Genomic DNA, 17885 nt, shown 5'->3' on the forward strand with positions numbered 1-17885 from the left:
GCAACTCCGTTGTCTCCGGCGTACTTCCGGCATGCGACTGAGTGTAGTTAGCGTTAGGAAAAAAAAAAGTGTAGTAGGAATTGTCCTTCTTTCTTTTTTTTTTTCAAAGTAATAGTGGACGGGAATTTTGAGCGATGATGGGAATTTGAGGAAAGAAGTGGTGGTGGGGAAAATTTTGCTGTGATGAACGTGCTGCGGCGGCGTATGTGTGCATGTGTGTGTGTGCGTGTGTGCGTGCATCTGTGTGTGCGTGTTTGGCTTTCTCGCTAATGCCTTCTACGCTGTGAAGTTTCTGTTGTAGCTCCTTTGTTGTTCTTTTTTTTTTCCTCCCTCCCTGCTTCTTCTGGCTCTCGCTTTGCATGCAACGCTGCCTTGGACAAGGGGAAACAAAAGAGTCACTGCGGGGTGCGGGCGGGGTGAGCGCGAAGGTAGGGCGAGTTTTTTGGCACAAAACAGCAGCATCGTCAGAGGGAGGAAGAGAAAAAGGAGCATCTCGGGGGATACTCAATCAACGGGGCATTCTAGAGCGGGGCGTCGCAGGAGAAGCGGATAAAGGCGCAGTGACGGATTAACTTCGCGGGAAACAGCCTCTGTGTTCTGTGGAAACACTGCCGCGCTGGCGTCTATGCACACTGACGTCGACACCGTGGAGCGCGGTGGGGCCCCGCCGCTTTCTTTCCTCTTGCCCCCGCCGGCGCCGTCCGATGCCTCCGCCGCTGAGAACGCGTCGAGGACGGCGGACCAGTGGTTGTGGTACTTTTACCTCACAGCCTGGTCTCGCCCTTTTTTCTTCCACGGCCCGCCACCACGCCCCGCATGCGCGGGCGACGGTAGTTACAAGGTTCGTATGGGGAAGGGGGGAGCTGGGGTTTTTGGCCTGACCCTTGAGGAATCGCTGGCGACGGTGGGATTTCCTGCAGCCGATGTGGTCGCGGCATACGAGGCGCAGTGGCCGCGTTTCTCTCAGACCTCGGGCGGGGCTGAAGTGCGGGCAAAGTCCCTGGCAAGGATAGACGGCGATTGCGCGTATCCTCCGCTCCCTCGTGTGGCTGAATCGTGCTTTGGGCGGGTATTTCGGGCCCTGGCCGTCCATGGCCACGTCGCCGCACCCGCGCCGCCGTCGTCGTTGGCACCGCCCTCCAGCTCCGTGGCAAAGTTGGCTCAACAGGCCCTGGCTGTCGCACGGCGGCAGCTGCAGTTATGCCCGGAGGAGGCTGCAGGGACGGCGGTAACGGAAGAGAAGCTGATTCAAAGCGCCCTCCAAGCGATGCTTGCACCGGATGCCATAGCGGCGCAGTGTTCTCTCTTACTCACGCTGGAGAGCACAGCCTCCACCGATGACAGTGGTGGGGCTAAGAAGAAGAAAGGGGCAGAGGCGGAAGAAGAAGACGAATTCATAAGAGAGGCCCATTGCGCCCGTCTGTTTGCCGCACTCACCATGGAAGCATTTTCACGCGTAAAAAAGGCGTGTGCCTGCATGCTGCTGGCATATGTAGGCGCCAGTAATAGTGGTGGGGTGGCAAAAGCCCGGGCATGCGGCGTCGTCATGGGAATCGTGGAATACGCCGTCGCGTACCGCTGCTACCGCGACGATGGGACGGGACGGTGTCCGTTGAGTGCCGCAGCGCTCCTGCTTTGCACCCTTGTGGAGCTGCAGGATGCCCTGACGCGAGAAAAGGTGCAGAGCCATGGGAAAGAAGATCCGGACGAGGAGGGGGTGTCTGGGGGTCTTTTTGCCACCCTCACAGTGGCGTGTCTGCAGGAACTTTTTTTTGCCGCCGTTGTGGGCGGCCCAGTGGCACCGCATCGCCTCCCTCCCCTTCTTGTTGCGAAGGGCGCGACAAGATCGGTCGGCAAGGTCGTTGGGAGGAATAAGCCGCAGCAGCAGGAAGAGGATCTCGCCTTTCAAATGCCGGTTCGCCCAGCGGTGGCGCGCGCACTGGCCCTACACGAGGTCGACGCGCTTCTGCAGATACTCCTGCCAGTGTTACTACAGCAAGTGGGGTTCGAATGGCCCTGGTCGGAGTGTCTGCGACGGGCGCGGGTTCTGGACAAATTACCGCAGGAAAGTGTAGTAACGGCCGAGGGAGTGCGGCTTAGCAGTCGCGCGGCGTTCGATGAGCTCCTCGCCGCTGTTGGACGCCGCACGTATGTGTCACGTTTACAAAATATTATGCCGCAGAGCTACGAATCCTTGTTTGCCGCGGCCTTTCCCACCGCTGCCGACGACGACAACGTTGCGCACGCTGAGGACGGCGAGGGCGCAGGCAGGGCAGGCGGGCGGCAACCCCTTTTTCTGCTCCCGGCCTACTACCAAGCTGCCGGGGCGGTGCTGGTAGAGTTTTTTGAGAGTTCTGGGCTCGGTGGGGCGACGGCGCGGGAGACGGAGCGAGTCTTGATCCGCAGCACCGATGTGCAGCCGATGATTGTGCAGCTGCAAGCTTTCGGAAGCCACACGGACGGCGCCGACGACGGCGAGGCTCATACTCATCTCACGGACGACGGTGATCTGCTTTCCACCGCACGCCTCTCGGAGGATGAGAAACACAGACTACTGCTGCGTTACCGTTGCGAGGTGCTGTTGGCCTCTCTGGTGGTGTACACGCAGCTGCAAACCGTTAGCCTCGTGCAGCAGCTGCTGCGGCAGCTGGCGCCGTTATTTGAAAAACTTTTACTGCCACTCATGCAGGAACGCGCGCTGACGCGCCCCTTTGTGGCGCAGCGACGGCCAACTTCTCTAAATGGTGGCAATGCCTCTGCTGGATGGACGGTAGACTTCACGCCGGAGTTCAAGGTCTTGATGGACGACATTCGCTACGAGTTCTATCCGCTTGAATGGGTCCCGGAGGCTCTCAACGCCCAGCTGCGATGGCAGGCTTCCGAAACGGACGCTTCACATCTCGCCTTCTACTCGGTGTTTGCCGCGGTGGCTTACCAGTTCGGTCTCGCCTTGCACGCGGGCCCGCAGGGGCTGCGGGGTGGGGATGCTACGGAGCACAAGGTTCGTATGAAGGCCTACCGTTTTTTTCACGTCTTGTTGCTGAACACCCTGGTGGATGCGGTGGCGTCTTCCTGTGAGTTGGAGGGTGCAATGGCGTTGGCGGCGACACGGCGCGTTGGCAGGACCCAGCGGGATGCTGATCACAGTAATAAGAATAATAATATTTCCACGGACGAGAGCGTCCAGGCTCAACAGCTGCGGCAGTGCGGGGCGGCGTCGTTTCACGCCGTGGTTAACCCACACGATGTGCTTCTTGCACTGGCGCAGTCTCTGCTGCCCCCCGAGTTGGTTTTACGCCCACAGCCCGCGGCGGTGGTAGACGTGGAGGGCCAACGCCCAAGTGAGGAGTTGCTGCACCGTGTCATTGCGTGGTCGCAGTCAGCGAGAACGCGCTGGACGATGCAGCTGCAGAAGGGGACAGGCTCAACGACGCCCCTTGCGTCGCTGCCTAATAGCCTCACCTTCGACGCGGTCCCGCTTGCGCGCGAGGTGGTTCGCGGGGTTCGGCGACGGCTGATTGAGAAGCTGCACGTCAAATTAGTGCCCGAGACAACGGGGCACCGCAGTTTTCCCGACGCACTTCTCCAGCAGCACCTTTTGGGCCTGCAGACGCTTCTCGAGAGCCTTGCCTTGCTGCCGCAGCACCCCAGTGAAGACAACGCGGCAACGCCCTCAGCGGCCCAATTATTGTGGTCCTCGCCGCTTTTCTCACACGAGCTGCGGCTCAGTGCCAGCCTGCACCGTGAGCGCATAGACGCACCTCTGCAGTGAGAGGCGACTGCGTGCTGGGAAAATTGACGGAACAAGGACTGGCGGGCAGAAAAGCGGGAGGGAGGGCAATAGCAGGGCAAAGATGTGGGAACAAAGAACATATGCATATATATATATATATTCCCTCCCTCCCCCTTCCTTCCTTCCTTCCTTCCTTCCTTTTTTTTTGTATGTATTATCGTGCCATTCCAAAATTCACTGGGCGTAGCTTTCTTTCTTTATCTCTATCTCTCTTCTTCTTGCTACCCTTGTAGTTGCAAAGTGGTCAAGCGACCCAGGGCCCTATGATCCCCTCAGCCTCGCGCCGCGGAGCGGGAGATGCGGCCGCGCCCCTTTCGACTTCGGCTGGAGCTGCTGCATCCCCGGCTGCGCCCTTCGCATTCGCCCCAAATGAACTTGATGCTCTCTCCGTGTCAGAGCTGCGCGCCGGCATGCAGCAATTTCTTCGCTCCAGTGGTGCTTTAGGCTCGCTCAAGACGCAGCTCCGCAGCGTTATCGTCTCCGAGTTGCTGAAGCGGCAAGGGCCCTCCCCTAAAGCTTCCGCGGCCCGACAGGGGCGTGAGGGCGGAGGTGACGACTGCGGCAGCGAGGAAGTAGAGGACGATGCGTGGACACAACGGCTTGCGGACGCGCTGGTAGAGAGCCACCTGCGACACACTGGCCGCTCCTTTTCACTCGCCATCTTCAGCAGTGAGGCGGACGTCTCCTTTGGATCGGGTGGGGACGACGCACTGGCAGGGCTGCTGCACCTCAACACCTCGGTGACGCTGCGACGGCGGACAAGCCTCTTGCACTCGGTGTTGGAGGCATACCTGCGGCAGGTGGGTGACGCACGCGGAATGCCACCCGGGTACACGGTAGGAACGCAGACCGACATTAGTGAAACGGAACTGTCACCGCCGCCCCTCGAGGTTCGCCTCGCCGCAGTAGATGCAAAGTATGCGCTCTCCTTTTCGCGTCTCCGTGAATCGACACGGGAGGAGGTGGATCGTCGCATGCTCGCCTATCGGGAGGAGCTACAGGTGCAGATGGAGCAGGGCTACCAGCAGCGGTTGCGAACGTTTGAGCAACAGCAGCTGCATGAGGCTCGACGAGCCGCGGAGGAACACTACGGGATTCTGTTGCAGCATAAAATGGAGGAGATGCGGGAGATGGAGCGGGCAGGTGTGCAACGCATAGAGGCCGAGCGTGCACGGTTAGGGCAGGCTCGCGATGAGGTGGAACTACAGCGCGTCGAACTCGAGCGTCGACACCGTGATTTACAGGGGCTGCTTGAGGAGCGTGACAAGGCGGTTGTGGCGGTGGAGGGACGCCTGCGCGACGCGAAGCAGCAGATACGCGTCTTGACCACTCAAGTGCAACAGTACGAAGAACTGTGTGGGGTGCGACTTGCCGAGGCCGATGCCGCGCGCGATCGGGAGTGGCGGCGGGTGGAAGACCTCCGTCGTCTCCAAGCCGAGCACCTCGCAGAGTTGCAGCTGAAGGACGAGGAGATAGGTCGTCTGCGGTTTCGTCTGAAGTCGATCCTCGCGGCCCACGGAGTCGGCAACTGGCGCGACGAAGTGGGGGGAGCGGGAGAAGAGGAGAGGGCGGTCAGCCTTCGCGAGGGGCTGGCAAAGGCAAATGCGTTCCAGGAACGCGTGTCGGCCGCGGCTGACGCTCCGCTGCAACGCAATCGGCAGCTGCGCGACGCCGCTTGGCTTTCCGCATGGCAGTCGACTGCGCCCCCAGAGCGGGGGGAGGCGAGGAACGCAGACGGGCGGAGTTACCCCGCAGAGCTGCAGGTTGTACTCCAGCCCGCGCGATCCGTCGTGCAGAGCTCTCAAGAGCAAAAACGGCAGCCGCAGCCGCAGCCGCAAGAAGAAGAGGGGAAAGTTAAGGAGCCCCGTGCGTCAAGTCCACCGCCCGCTACGGCCCTTGTGGCCACCGATGCTGCCGGCCCGTGTCCTGTCACGGAGGCCGCGGAGTCCTTCTCCACTCGTCCAGCCTTGGCCGCCGTGGAAGTGTCACCTCGGGCGTTGGAAGGTAATAAGCTCGAGGGAGAAGAGCGGCGAAAAGATGTTGGCGGCGGCGGCGGCGGCGGAGAGCGTGGCAGCAGTGCTAGTATCCAGAGTGGCAGGGAGGGGGGTGACGGATGCAAAGGTAAAATTACCTCCGTCGGCGTCGGCGTCGGCGTCGTCGCGGTCCCAGGCCAACAACAGGCAAACCGTCGTCTCCACTGCCTCCGGGAGGTGGGAGCCCCACTCACCGTCACCCTCCTCCCCGTCTGTGCGTTCCTCCTCTTCGAGGTCGGTGCCGGTGGGCAAACAAATGTCCACCCCCAGCACCACCTCCTCAACCCCTCGGCTAAAGGAGGAGCAAGACGCAGTTCAGAGAGATGAGGCAAATGGACGCGCAGCCGTTGAGGCGGATGAGGATACGGCCCGTCGTGGAATTGCATGGGCTGCAAAGTCGCAGTACGCGGTGTTGATGCAACGACAAGATGCGGAAGAGAAGGAAAAGGATGGCTCCGGCGGTGGGCGTGGCACGTCGTCGCTAGACGCCTACGTGGCCCAGGCCCGTCAACGGCAGCAGGCAACAGAGAACATCATGATTCATCGTGACTCTGACGACGACGTTGACAGTGACATTCTCTTCGGTCGAAGAGAGAGTAGTGATGGATCTTTTTAGTAACCTATCTCTCTCTTTCTCTGCGCATGTGTGTGTCTGGGGAGGCAGGCGGGGGGGGGGGGTCATGGAAGTTGGTGTTGTTGCGGCCCACTCTACTTCTCCGTTTGCTGTGTCTGTGTACGTGTGTTGTGTGTCGTGTGTTGCGCGGGGCCGCTGGAGCGGGTGCGTGAGTGAGTGAGGAGGTGGGGGGTGCGAAGAAGGGAAGTAACTTTTTTTTTTTTTAGAAGGAAAGGCGTTTTCCTCCTCCTATTCTTCTGCATGTACTTGCGTTTGTGTGGTCGAGCGGGGCGTGTGTGGTCCATTGATCTTGCTTCGTACTTGTTTGCCTCTCCCTTCCTTCTGCTTTGACCGTCAAGCGTGAAATGGGAGCAGAGTGGCAAAATGTCTTTGGAGACTGTGACGAACATGCCGGGGATTTCGCCGACGAGGCTGCCACGGGTGCAAAAGATAACTCCGCTCCTGGCCGCCAACCTCATTCAGCCCTTTTCCACGAGTGCCACCCCTCGTGCGGACAATGCGATGCAGCTTTCACTGGGGCACTATGAGCCACCCAACAAGTCCCCCACCTCGAGCGGCGGGGCCGCGACGAGGGTGTCGAACTGTCGTGTACGGAGCGGCAGCCTGAACTTAAGCATTACGACCATCCCCGAGGAAATTGATGCGGGGACGTCGGAGGTGGCGACGAGGGCTGTGGTGCAGCGGCCACGGGACCCGCACACCTTCGTCTCGAAGCGTGTCGTGTCAAGCAAAACAGCTGCCCTCTTCGACGTATTTGGCCATTACCCGCGCCCAGTCAATGATGGGCAAGCGCGACGGATGGATGCAACACTGTACAAACAACGCGGTTCCCAGTCGATTGATGCCCCCCCTAGGAGCTCCTGCAGCAGCGTTATAGATGAGTGCCTTGCCGTTCGTCTCGTCACCCCCGACGATAATTGCAGACAGAGTGAGGACGTTCGTGGACTAGATCCAAGCCTCCCGCCGTTGACCAACACCTTTGGGCCGATGCGTATTGTTCCCAATCCAGTCACTACAACACCCGTGCTGCGGGGATCCACATTCCAAATGAAGTCTTCTGCACCACGTTGTGGGGACGAATAGCAACGCCGTGCGGCCCGCGTGCCTTTTCTCGCAGTGGTCATATAAAAACAAAGTCTGTTGCGCGTGACGGTTTAAAAAAAAAACATACATACTACTTTGGAGTGTCGCACGACGACTATCCATTCTTTGCATTTTGTGACGTAAGTCGCAGGAAGAGGGGCAGTAACTGAGCTGCAAAAGGAGATGCGTGGGTGTTGCCTCCGTGTCCGCATCAGCCCTTATGGCCGGTTATGGTTGCTCCCCACGGCCCACAGGGCCACACCGTCGGATCTCTCCAATGTCCATTTCGTTGCTCGCGTGCACAACAAAGCCCGTGTGACTCAAGCAGGCCGAGTCGTGGCAAGTGAATTTCGTACAGCCAAACGCGACTCCGAAAGGAAAGTTTCGGAAAACTCGCTGAGACACACTGAGGCGAAGAACAAATCGACGCACACACAGAGAAAAAAAATGAAGTGGGGGTGTAGCAGGCAGCTGTTTTCTCCTTTTCAGGTGGGGAGGATTCTTCTGGTTCCCATCACTACAACCCTGAAGGGGTTAATTATTACGGTCTCTATGAGGGGGCTTTGTTTTTTTTGTTTTTTTTTGGCCTTACTTTTTCTTTCTGGACTATTTTATGCGTGTATTTCTGACCCAGCATCCGTCCCACTTATCACTGTCCGCAGCACAGTGTGGGAGACGAGGGCGCGGTGAGGGTCGTGGCATAGGAATATTGTCTGCGCGCCCCGGCAGGGGAACAAAGGTGAAGGTGGCGGTGGTGCTGGGAGAAGAAATGCATGCTCCGATAGGAAAACTCCCCCCCGCTGAGCCTCGGTAGGTGTGCTCTGAATTTTTGTCGCCTCTGCGGGCGGGACGACGCACCGAGGGCGGGATAGGGAGGGAAAACAAAACCAAACAAAAAAAAGAATAATTATTTATTATTGTAGTAACGCAAAATCCAACTGTAAACTAATTTGGCGCATTCCTTCCCGAACTACACCACAGCGCAGCAATGAAGAAGAAAAAATAAAGACAAAAAATTGGGATGAAATGTCAATAAAAATGGAAAATGAAAATAAAATAAAATTAGAAAAAAATAAAAAGAAAAAGAAAAAGAATTATACTGAGCGAGGAAGAGAGGCTTTGACAGCAGGGGCAGGAGGGGGTGAAAGCAAACCCCTTTTTGAAGCCTTAGTACTGTTCCACATTGATAGCTCTGCCAAATCGTACATACAGGGGTAAACTACAGCATTGTATACCCCCAACATGCGTAACTGCATTTTGCTAACGCTGTGGGTTTTCACTAATTCCACGCATGTGCATGTTATTTTTATGTTCTTGTTTTTGTTTTCAAGTTTTCAATGCGTGCGTTGCGTGCCAGTGAGGAAAGTGGGCTGCACACGCCGAACCACGTGGTCTGAGACCAAGAAATGGAACGGCATCCGCGCAGCATCATTGGAACGTGACAGAGACGCATGTGTTTCAATGTGTGTGTGCCTTTTTTTTTTGATTTCTTTTGCTTTGATGTATCAGAAACGGGCGGAAAGAGCATTATGGATGAGAAGTTGCTTACCAAATTCCCTAGTTGCATTACTTTCATGTTACCCTTGTTGTGTTTCTCTCGGCTGGTCATGAATGGATTGCGGTTGGACCGGCTAGGGGTTGCGGTGAGCGATATATTTATATTTTTGTCATTATTATTTTTTTTGTCATATCAGCCGAATTCCCTTTGGGCCCACCTCGCTGCGGTGCTTCGGGGGCGGTTTGGGGAGGCGGGAACCCAACGGAGCTGTCCCTTTTTTGGCGTAGCATTGATAGAGGCTGTCTGGCATTCATGAACACGCGTTGTTTGGTTGCTGTTGTTGTTTGCGAGCTACACCACTTACTTGCATGTTGGTCAGTTTCTGTTGACTGATTCAGTTGGCATCTTCCGTGTTTCCCACCTCCAAGTGGCAACTTCCAGAGGGTGCATTTCGTGGTTTAACTGCTTTTTTTTGTTTTTGATTGCTTGTTTTGCCGCGCATTTTATTGTTTTTTTTTTTTTGTCTTTTGCTTTGCTTTTTTCAGTTTATGCCCGAACGCCCCGCAAAAAATGAGTGTCCCGCCCTATTCTCAGCAATGGGGAGGGAAACACCCTACCGAGGAAATGACAAGAAGTTGGTGGGGAGCAACAATAACAGCAGCAGCTGCTGCTGCTGCGGAGATGTAGACGGGGAGAGAGGCAAAGTGGGCAAAAGAAAGGAAAAGAAAAGGGAGAAGTAGGACGCCAACGAGGAGTATGCCTCCATGACGAATTCGAAATGTAAATTCAGTAACGCAGTGGGTCAAGCGGAGAGATAAGCAAAGTATTTGTATGTATATTAGCACTGCGGCTTACCCACCTTCTTATTTCTATTTGTCACTTTATGACCGTCATTTCTCCCTTTTACTTTTTACTTTTTTACTTTTGCCTATCTTTGGCACATCTCGCAAGACAAGTTGGCCTGGTCGTGTTTTTTGTTTGTTTGTTTTTCTTTTTCTTTTTGTTTTTGTTTTTGTTTTTGTTTCTGTGCCTGGCCAGAATTCCTCTCCTGTTATCTCGTTGTTAATATTTTTTTTTCCGAGCTGTTTATATCAAATCCGCTTCTCGCGGGCACGCCGCGTGTGGTGGGAAGGTCTCCACTGTACGTGTGGGGAGGGGGGTGTGGGGCCCATGCGTCCCGTGTGTGGATATCCCTCACGACGCCTCGCTCCCCCTCCCCCCACACCTGACGCAGTTTCTGTGCTCTCTCTCTCGCTGCCTCATGCCCCCGACCTTCTCTCCTCCACCTGGGGACGTAGTGAAGATGACGCATCGGCGGGTAAGGGAAGGGCCCTCGCCTTCGCCAAAGCGAGCGCGCGCGGGGCTTTCACCGCCCCCACTGCCGCCTCGCTCGCTGACGCTGGAGCGGGACGCCAAGGCTTTGCAGGCGATGTTGCAGGAAATAGACGAGGCCTTCCACCTCAATGACGACGATAACGAGCGGCGACTGCGACTGCGTCAGTTGGGGGAGCAGCAGATGGTGCTACAGCGCCTTTGCGAGGCGGCACTCCAGACGGAGGAGGGTCTTGGCGGTAGCACGGTGCGCCCTAGGGCGGGCGCCGACGCCGCGAACGGTAGACCCGCGGAGGCGGGCATTGTGTTGACTCCGCGCTCCTTGGAAAGCCTCTCGACGTACGGCGATGTGGGGGCGACAGTAATGGGGCGCAGCGCCAGCCGCACGGATGCCGGCTCCCTGCCGCGGTCGGCGCCCCTCTTGCCGCCCTACGGGCCCTCGAAGGAGGCGCTATCCGCCACACGTACTGCGCAACCGTTTTGCAAGGACTCAGTCGGCATCTCACCGCCTCTAGAATCTCCTGTGGCGGAGGCCGCCTCGACCCGTGCGCCCGCGAGGCGAGAAACACTACCCCCCTTGTCTTCCCCCGCGTTAGTTGAGGACACCGCATTAGAGAAAGAGCGACGCCTCATTGAGGAATTTCTTGGGGTGGCAGGGGCGGAATCCGCCGCCCACCCGTATGCGGCCGCAGGGAACGAGAGGCGAGGGCCGGCGGCCAACGGGGTGGTGCCGTTTGTGCCACGGCTGAACCTCCAACGCCTCGGCGGGAACCCGCCTACGCGCGGTCCCGCCGCACAAGATGACTTGCACGCAGAGAATTTCGATGTGAGGGAAGAGGAGCAGCTGCTAAGGTGCCTCGTGCAGAGAGAGCCGCAACGCTCGGAAGACCCCTTGCCGGAGGCCTGCACGGCCCCAATCTCTCGCTCTGGTGAGGCTCTGGGAGAGCTGGGAACTCCCAGCGCACAGGCGGAAACCTCGCCGCACGCACGAGAAAGGAGTTTTTCTGCACCTTCCGACATCCCGGCGGCCCCGCGTCGCAACGGCAACGAGCCTCACCGCCCAGCTTCATCGTATATTGAGGGCAACGCAGCCACCAGTGCGGAAAAGAGGAAGGATGAAGAGGTGCCCGCCTCCCACACTGGTGAGACGCAGGAGTTGTTACAAGAAAATATCGATCTCCACACGGAGCTGGAGACGCAGGATGTTGCCCTTCGGGAGTTGACGCGAAAAACAGAAACTCTCGCCCGTCATCTTGTCAAGTCCATGCGAGACCGAACTCAACTCCAAACTCGTGTGGAGGAGTTAGAGGCGTCCGTTGCTCGCGCAAACTACAAGGTTCAAAGCCTGCAAAGGGCGGCGGAGGAGCAGAATAAGGTGACGTGTGCCGTGGATGTATGGCGTGCGGCTGTGCATGCCAAGGAGCGTGAACTGCGTATTTGCGAGGAAGAGCTCTGTCGTCTGCGTGGCATTGTTGAAGAGCGTGTAATGCGCTCTGGAAAAGCATTGTTGCAGCATGACGCCGCCGTGGACCTCGCACAGGTAAAGAGCGACGTTGAGGAGCTTCTTCTTGAAATCGCATCCACCCACGTTCTTCGGCGTGAGGCTGAGGCGCACGCGGAACGCATTTCAGATGAGTTGGAGGCGGCGCAGTCGCACATACAACTCCTTGACAACCGTCTGGCTGAGGCCGAGAGGACGGTGGCATCTCAGCGACTGCAGGAGATGCGGGATCGTTTTCTGCCCGACACGGATGCCTCACAGGCGGCGTCCGCATTGTCGACATTGCCAACTTTTTCGATGCCGCCAAGTGAAGCCGTTGCAGCCTGGCCTTTTGAGGCAAGACGTGAGTTGGCCCGCCTAGCGGCCTACGCGGAGGGTCTTGTGGCACAACATGCTGAAAGCGACCGTTATGCCGAGCTAAGACTGTCGCACGCGAGGTTCGAGAAGGAGGAACTGGGTGAGCGGTGTCGTGTGTATGAGTCTGGGGTGAAGCAGCTGGAGGATGAGACGGAGGCGCTTCGACGAGAGCGGGTGGTGTGGAAGTTGGGAGAGCAGCGTTGGCGACAACAGCTTCTGGAGGTGCAGGAGGATGCGGCGCTCGTGACGGAGTTATTGCAGACCGCCGTCGCGAATGCGGAGAGGGTATTGGAGTCCGTGGCGCTGACGGGCGTAGATCCGCAGGTGAAGACGGAGGTGGAGATGTTCGTGAAGGGTGTGATGCACGACTGGGACACCGTGCGACGCTTTACCACGGCGCTGCAGCGCATGCAACTTTGTGGCTCGCAGTCGCAGCAGCAAAAAGAGGTGGGGAAACTTCCTCTTTCTACGGCGACCAGAACACGGAGAGAGTTTGTTCTGCAGGCGGTTGAGGCTGCAATGGCGCAGAAGGCGCCATCGAGCTCAGCGTCACTGCCGCCACGGACACAAGCAGAGGCTTGGCGGCATCTAGCGCCCGCCCCGAGCTCCTTGCCGGGGTCCTTTTTCATACCTCGTTCGCCCGTCACGCGGAGCATGTCGACGATGGAAGGGGACAGCAACTGGAAGGAGGAACTGCGGGCCATCCACTGGTCATCGCATGCCCCTCACGTGGAGGCACAGTCGCTTTCTCCGCCGCTTCCAACATTTGCAGAAGACGTGGCCGTCGTCACCCGCGAGGGCAGGCAGCGGAGTGAGCGACAACGTGAAGTAAAGGCAACAAAGCCGAGAGCCCGGCGGATACCTCCTCCTGCTGAAAGTCCACGTGGGCTCCTGCCGCAGCCTTCAAGGGATGCAGAAGGTCCTTTCTTCTTCCAAAGGTGCGATCACGCGAAACTCGTGACGTCAACTGCAAAAATAGAGCTGTCTCAGCCTCCGGCATGCCGAGAAGCCAATCCAGTGTCATCCACGTTGGTAAGGCGGGAATTGAGCTTCACCGAGACTCCAGCAGCTGGAGGGAGCAAGGATGTCTCAGTCGCCCTTGGGACGCCCGCCGAGCTCTCGCGCGGCGACAAGCGAACTGAGCTTCCTGTGCCAGAGGGCGCCACCGAAGCCAGGGCAGTAGAGCACCCAAGGACGGATGGGGGGGAGGCCGGTGCGCGTCCAGTTCAGTTGTCCTCAAACTTCGGGGCAGCAATGCTGACAACCTGTAGCGAGGACGTCGAAGAGGTGGTGGAGCCCCTCGAGCTTGGGGAGGGCACAGTTCTGCGCGGCGCCACACCAACGACGTCGTTCGTGTCTGCAGTCACCGCTGCAACCACGCTGGCCACCGATACGGGTATGACAGTGGAGGAAAAGGCTCTCGGTGGTGGAGGTCCGCGACTACAGCCGGAATGCGGGCTGCGGCTGCGGGCAAATGAAGTGAGTCCAGCGAAGGAGCAGACGCCCAGGCCCGCGACCAGCAAAGACGGTGTCAATGTTTCGACGAGTTCGGTCCCCGGCGTAATCACCGAGGCCATGAAGGACCCTAAAAAAATAAACCGGGTAAGCAGAAAAACATGGGAGGCAGATGTAGATGATACCAGCAACGAACCGCGATTGCACATGGTACCTCCTCGAATGGGTGAGCAAAAAAAACAGGCTTCCCAGCGTGAGCAGTTACGATCCTCTTCGCCGACCGTCAAGCCAAGACAGGAACCAGGACCGAGTCAGCCAAACAAGGATGACACAAGGAAAGAGAGCTACACCGCCCTTTACGCGCAAAGTGAAACTGTGGAGGTGACCCTGTCAGATGCTCCCAAGCGTATCAAGGGAAGTGCGGGAGAAGTACCCGCTCTTGCATCTTCGCCGCTTGGCCCGCCACAGGGGCACAGTCTTGCTCCTTCACTAGAGGAGCCACAGCGGATTATTGACGGCGCACCTGCCGACCTTGCCCCGTCGGAGGAAACGGGACCGGAGGCACAGCGGTCTGCCACAGAAGCTTCGCTGGGCGCCCCGCAAGAACCTGCAAACGAAATTGCACCGGTAGTGAAGGAAGTCTCAAATTCGGGGAGGGGGCGTCGGCCACCGGTGGTGATGGACTTTCCGTCACTTTGCCGTCCGACACACGGTCCTGGCGGGCGAAGGAAACCGGGCGAAGAGAAGTCCTAAGCGATAAGGCGCCAGCAATGAGGTTGGACGGACCGATTTGTATAGTTCAGTGGAGACGCAAAAGAAATAGAGGTGAGAGGGAAAAGGGTCAAGGGAAGCAGCGTGGCGTGCCGATTTGTGTACGCTCCCAAAGTTTGCCCGCCTCTTTGCAGCCCGGAGAGGAACTGGTGCTACGTGGGCTTCTCCCCGTAGTGGTGACGGCTCGAGTACGGAGGACAAAAACTTTGCAGCTTACTTTCTCGCTATATCCGTATATGGATTAATGCTGACTTTCTACTTTTATTCCCTTTCCCCCCCCCCCCATTGCCCATATGTGTTGCTTCACACAAGGAAGGTAGTTGAAACGACAAGAGGCGGGAGGCGGGAGCGTTTCGCTTGCTGTTGTTGTTGTTGTTTTATATTATTGGACCTGCGGCAGTGACACACGCACACGTGCGTTGAGCGCAAGCTGGCGGGGCAGTTAGCTCTGTATGCTGGAGAGTAACGCCGCGGGGGCCGCGGCGGCGGCGGCGGCGTCCTCGTCGTCCGCGTTGGGTGGACAGCGAAGAAGGCCCCTCGAAGACGTCATTTCATCCCCAGAGGTGCCGCGTCGCCCCACTACATCGAATATTCACGCAGTGGGCGAGGCGAAGGGGCAGACGTCCCCAGAACATTTGCCGACGGCCCGAAGGTTGAAGTCTGATCAGGACGATGGCGTGGCCGCTCCGCGCAGCACGAAGGCGGCTGTTGCCCCCGCATCCTCTGCGGCGTCGAGCGAGCGAGCGGCAGACAGTAGCAGCATCTCCGAACGCGACTCCCTGCTAGAACGCTTGCGAGAAAAGGAGAAGCAGTTTGATGATAAAATAACCGCGCTTGACGAGACACTCCTGTGTGCTGAGAGGGGTCGCCTGCAGCGAGACTGCATTATTGATGCCCTCCGCACCGAAGTGGCGCGGCTGCGGGCGCAGCTGGAGCTTGCCGCTGGCGCCAAGAGCCAAGCGGAGGAGATTCGTGAAAAAATTCTCAAGGAAAGAACCGTGGCGCTAGAGGAGGCACATGCCGAGATCGAGGTGCTTCGCGACGCACTCCGTGGAAAGGAGCGGCAGCTAAAACAATGCGAAAAAGAGTTAAACCTGCGACAGGCCACCATTGCTGCCAAGCCCCAACAAGCGTTGGCGGCCGCAGCGACGGCGGAGCGGGTGAAGGTGACGCAGCCACAACAACAACAGAAACCAGACGCGTTGAAGCCACTTAGCTCAGCCGGAAATGCCTTGGCAGAGCGAGAGCGAGAGCGAGAGCGAGAGCGAGAGCGGCATCAACGCGAGCGATATGCGTCCAGTTTGCGGGCGCTACAAAAAGAGGTTCAGGCAATTGAGCAAAACTACAACATCACCCGAAATGAGAAGGATGCCCTGGCGGAGGAGAATCATGCGCTCCACTTAAAACTGGAGGCAATTCAAGAGAACATAGAGGCACGTGTGGCGGGAACCGTGAAGGCCATGCAAAGCCACGTGGACCAAAAGCGTGAGCTTGAGGCTGAGGTGGTGGCAACGCGCCTTAGTATGGCGCGTCTGCTTCGACTTCTTCGTGAGGTGCCAGAGATGCGGCGATACTTGCGCGCAAACGAAATAGATGGCGACATGCTCTTCACGGGGTACTCACTTGGCGCCGTGTCACGTGAGCAGAGGACGGCAAGCGACGACGCAGGGCAGCAACTGCAACCTCAGCGACGGCGCAATGTTGGCCTCGCCGCGGTGGCTTCTGGAACCGGCGTCGAGGATGGCGTTTACGGTGGGAGTTTAATGCTGCAGTCAAGCAATATCTACCTAAACGGTCAGTGGTGCAGGCAACTGCAAGACATCATGGAGGACGAGAATAACTTTTTGCGGCGCAGGAAAATTTGCCTCAGTGAGATGGAGGATGCCGCGCGCTGTGGTAGAGGCGGGGATGCTTCCACGCGGTTTCCGCCAGCGTCGGATGTGCTACAGGGCCGTCAAAACGATAAGGACTTTTGGATTCCCTACGCCGTTTTCGTTGAGGCGCAGAAGTTTAAGAATCGGTACTTCCCCTCGCTCAGCTACGAAAGTTTTTACCCCTTCCTCACGGCCGTTAATCAGGTGTGGAACGAGAAGACGAAGCGGCGCGTGGCCGCAGGGGTCAAGCGACGCCTCTATGCGCAGCAGCAGAAGGAGCAAGGAGAAAAGCGCTGTGATGCATTGAAGGATGCGACGGCAGATGCCTTTCCCTCCAGCGATGGCTGGCGTCAAATGTCCTCCTCGGCCCTGAGCTTCTGGCAGCAGCTTCAACACTTGCGACATGAAGTGCGTCGACGGGTGACGGGGAGAAATAGCCTCGAACTGTTTCGTCATTACGATCATTTGGTAAAGTGCGCCTTGAAGCACCTGCGAGAGGTTCAAGAGGAGCATGCGGCTCTGCTGGAGCGACATCAATCTTGTCGGCTTTTTGGACGTAGGCAGGCAGTGATGAACTTTGACGAGGACAGCACAAAGCGGACAATAGACGACGCCGACGAAGAGGAGGACCAGGCCGCGGCTGCGGGGGAGGAGGAGGAGGAGAGGATAGTTGGTATCGACAATGAGGTCTCCGTCCTTCTGCGCCGTGCACTGTCGGCCCTTGTGGTGGAAGTGCAGGAGGCTAGTGAGCGTTCCGCGTCCCGCATCGCGGCCTCCTGCCGCGACCTGCGGGACTTTCTCGAGGCGTTGCGGGATCAGAAGCTTCAAGCAGAGCCCTCTCAGGAACAAGACAAGGGGTTGAGGCAGGAAGCCACTGCTGCTCTTCCCCACACGCGGACGCTGGACTCCGTTCCGGTGTCAACGATGCTCCGCATCATTGATGGGGTGCTTGATTTTGTGGACGATGTGCAGCGGGAGGTGTTCGCTGGACGAAATGCCGTCTCTCGATGCGCAACACGGGCGGATGAGCGATCAGAGTTGCTCCTTGTATCTCTCGACGCGAATGATGATGAGGAAATTGCTGAGGATTCTGAGTCGGAGGCGGCGGCGGTAGACGATGAAGGACGGCAGCGAAAGCGGCGGCAGGGCCGTTCGGGCCGCCCCGACTCATAGAAGTGCGATGGGTCCCTGAGGACACGCATGCGGCGCGGTAGAGGCGATGCTTCCGATGGTACATAGATAGAGATGGGCACGTAGAGTACTACACGCGCCGTGGAAGCGGGAGAGAGAGAGTGAGAGAGGGGAGGCGCCTCTTGCAGTGTATATTTGTGTGTGCCAAAGAATCGCCCAATGCAAAAAAAAACACAGGCAAGAAGGAAGCAAACAACAGCATACACACAACAACAACAACAACAACAACAACAACAAAGAGGGCTGTTGGTTTGACTAGATGCGACATGACTGAATATTTTTGAGGGACATTTCTTCTGAGCCTCTGCGGGGCGCACGCGGAGTGTCGGATGCTGCTGTGGCGGCTGTTGTCGTTTTTGTTTG

At 57.8% G+C, this 17885-nt stretch overlaps 5 protein-coding genes across 5 annotated transcripts, besides 14 other annotated features; all 5 read left to right on the plus strand.

The window, feature by feature from the left end:
* Positions 1 to 202: 202 nt before the first annotated feature.
* Positions 203 to 257: a microsatellite.
* Positions 258 to 625: 368 nt separating this feature from the next.
* On the plus strand, positions 626 to 3772 carry Tco025E_05546 (uncharacterized protein; the record flags this gene model as incomplete). Its single annotated transcript, XM_029372440.1, has 1 exon — positions 626 to 3772. One exon carries the CDS (start codon positions 626 to 628, stop codon positions 3770 to 3772), a length of 3147 nt encoding a protein of 1048 aa, XP_029227445.1.
* A 99-nt stretch (positions 3773 to 3871) lies between these two features.
* Positions 3872 to 3893: a microsatellite.
* A 12-nt stretch (positions 3894 to 3905) lies between these two features.
* Positions 3906 to 3933: a microsatellite.
* Positions 3934 to 3983: 50 nt separating this feature from the next.
* Positions 3984 to 4012: a microsatellite.
* Positions 4013 to 4056: 44 nt separating this feature from the next.
* On the plus strand, positions 4057 to 6153 carry Tco025E_05547 (uncharacterized protein; the record flags this gene model as incomplete). Its single annotated transcript, XM_029372441.1, has 1 exon — positions 4057 to 6153. One exon carries the CDS (start codon positions 4057 to 4059, stop codon positions 6151 to 6153), a length of 2097 nt encoding a protein of 698 aa, XP_029227446.1.
* A 397-nt stretch (positions 6154 to 6550) lies between these two features.
* Positions 6551 to 6583: a microsatellite.
* Positions 6584 to 6823: 240 nt separating this feature from the next.
* Tco025E_05548 (uncharacterized protein) lies at positions 6824 to 7543 on the plus strand (the record flags this gene model as incomplete). Its single annotated transcript, XM_029372442.1, has 1 exon — positions 6824 to 7543. The coding sequence occupies one exon, from the start codon at positions 6824 to 6826 to the stop codon at positions 7541 to 7543; it is 720 nt and encodes a 239-aa protein (XP_029227447.1).
* Positions 7544 to 8105: 562 nt separating this feature from the next.
* Positions 8106 to 8127: a microsatellite.
* A 294-nt stretch (positions 8128 to 8421) lies between these two features.
* Positions 8422 to 8447: a microsatellite.
* Positions 8448 to 8534: 87 nt separating this feature from the next.
* Positions 8535 to 8637: a sequence feature (A-rich).
* Positions 8638 to 9542: 905 nt separating this feature from the next.
* Positions 9543 to 9583: a microsatellite.
* Positions 9584 to 9900: 317 nt separating this feature from the next.
* Positions 9901 to 9967: a microsatellite.
* Positions 9968 to 10011: 44 nt separating this feature from the next.
* Positions 10012 to 10069: a microsatellite.
* Positions 10070 to 10302: 233 nt separating this feature from the next.
* Positions 10303 to 14439, plus strand: Tco025E_05549 (uncharacterized protein; the record flags this gene model as incomplete). The annotated part of the gene is made up of 1 exon (XM_029372443.1): positions 10303 to 14439. One exon carries the CDS (start codon positions 10303 to 10305, stop codon positions 14437 to 14439), a length of 4137 nt encoding a protein of 1378 aa, XP_029227448.1.
* Positions 14440 to 14814: 375 nt separating this feature from the next.
* Positions 14815 to 14834: a microsatellite.
* Positions 14835 to 14909: 75 nt separating this feature from the next.
* Positions 14910 to 17504, plus strand: Tco025E_05550 (uncharacterized protein; the record flags this gene model as incomplete). Its single annotated transcript, XM_029372444.1, has 1 exon — positions 14910 to 17504. One exon carries the CDS (start codon positions 14910 to 14912, stop codon positions 17502 to 17504), a length of 2595 nt encoding a protein of 864 aa, XP_029227449.1.
* A 109-nt stretch (positions 17505 to 17613) lies between these two features.
* Positions 17614 to 17632: a microsatellite.
* An 81-nt stretch (positions 17633 to 17713) lies between these two features.
* Positions 17714 to 17759: a microsatellite.
* Positions 17760 to 17885: the final 126 nt, after the last annotated feature.

This window comes from Trypanosoma conorhini (assembly GCF_003719485.1).
Source record: "Trypanosoma conorhini strain 025E chromosome Unknown Tco_14.4_contig_00329, whole genome shotgun sequence".
Taxonomy (NCBI): Eukaryota; Euglenozoa; class Kinetoplastea; order Trypanosomatida; family Trypanosomatidae; genus Trypanosoma; species Trypanosoma conorhini.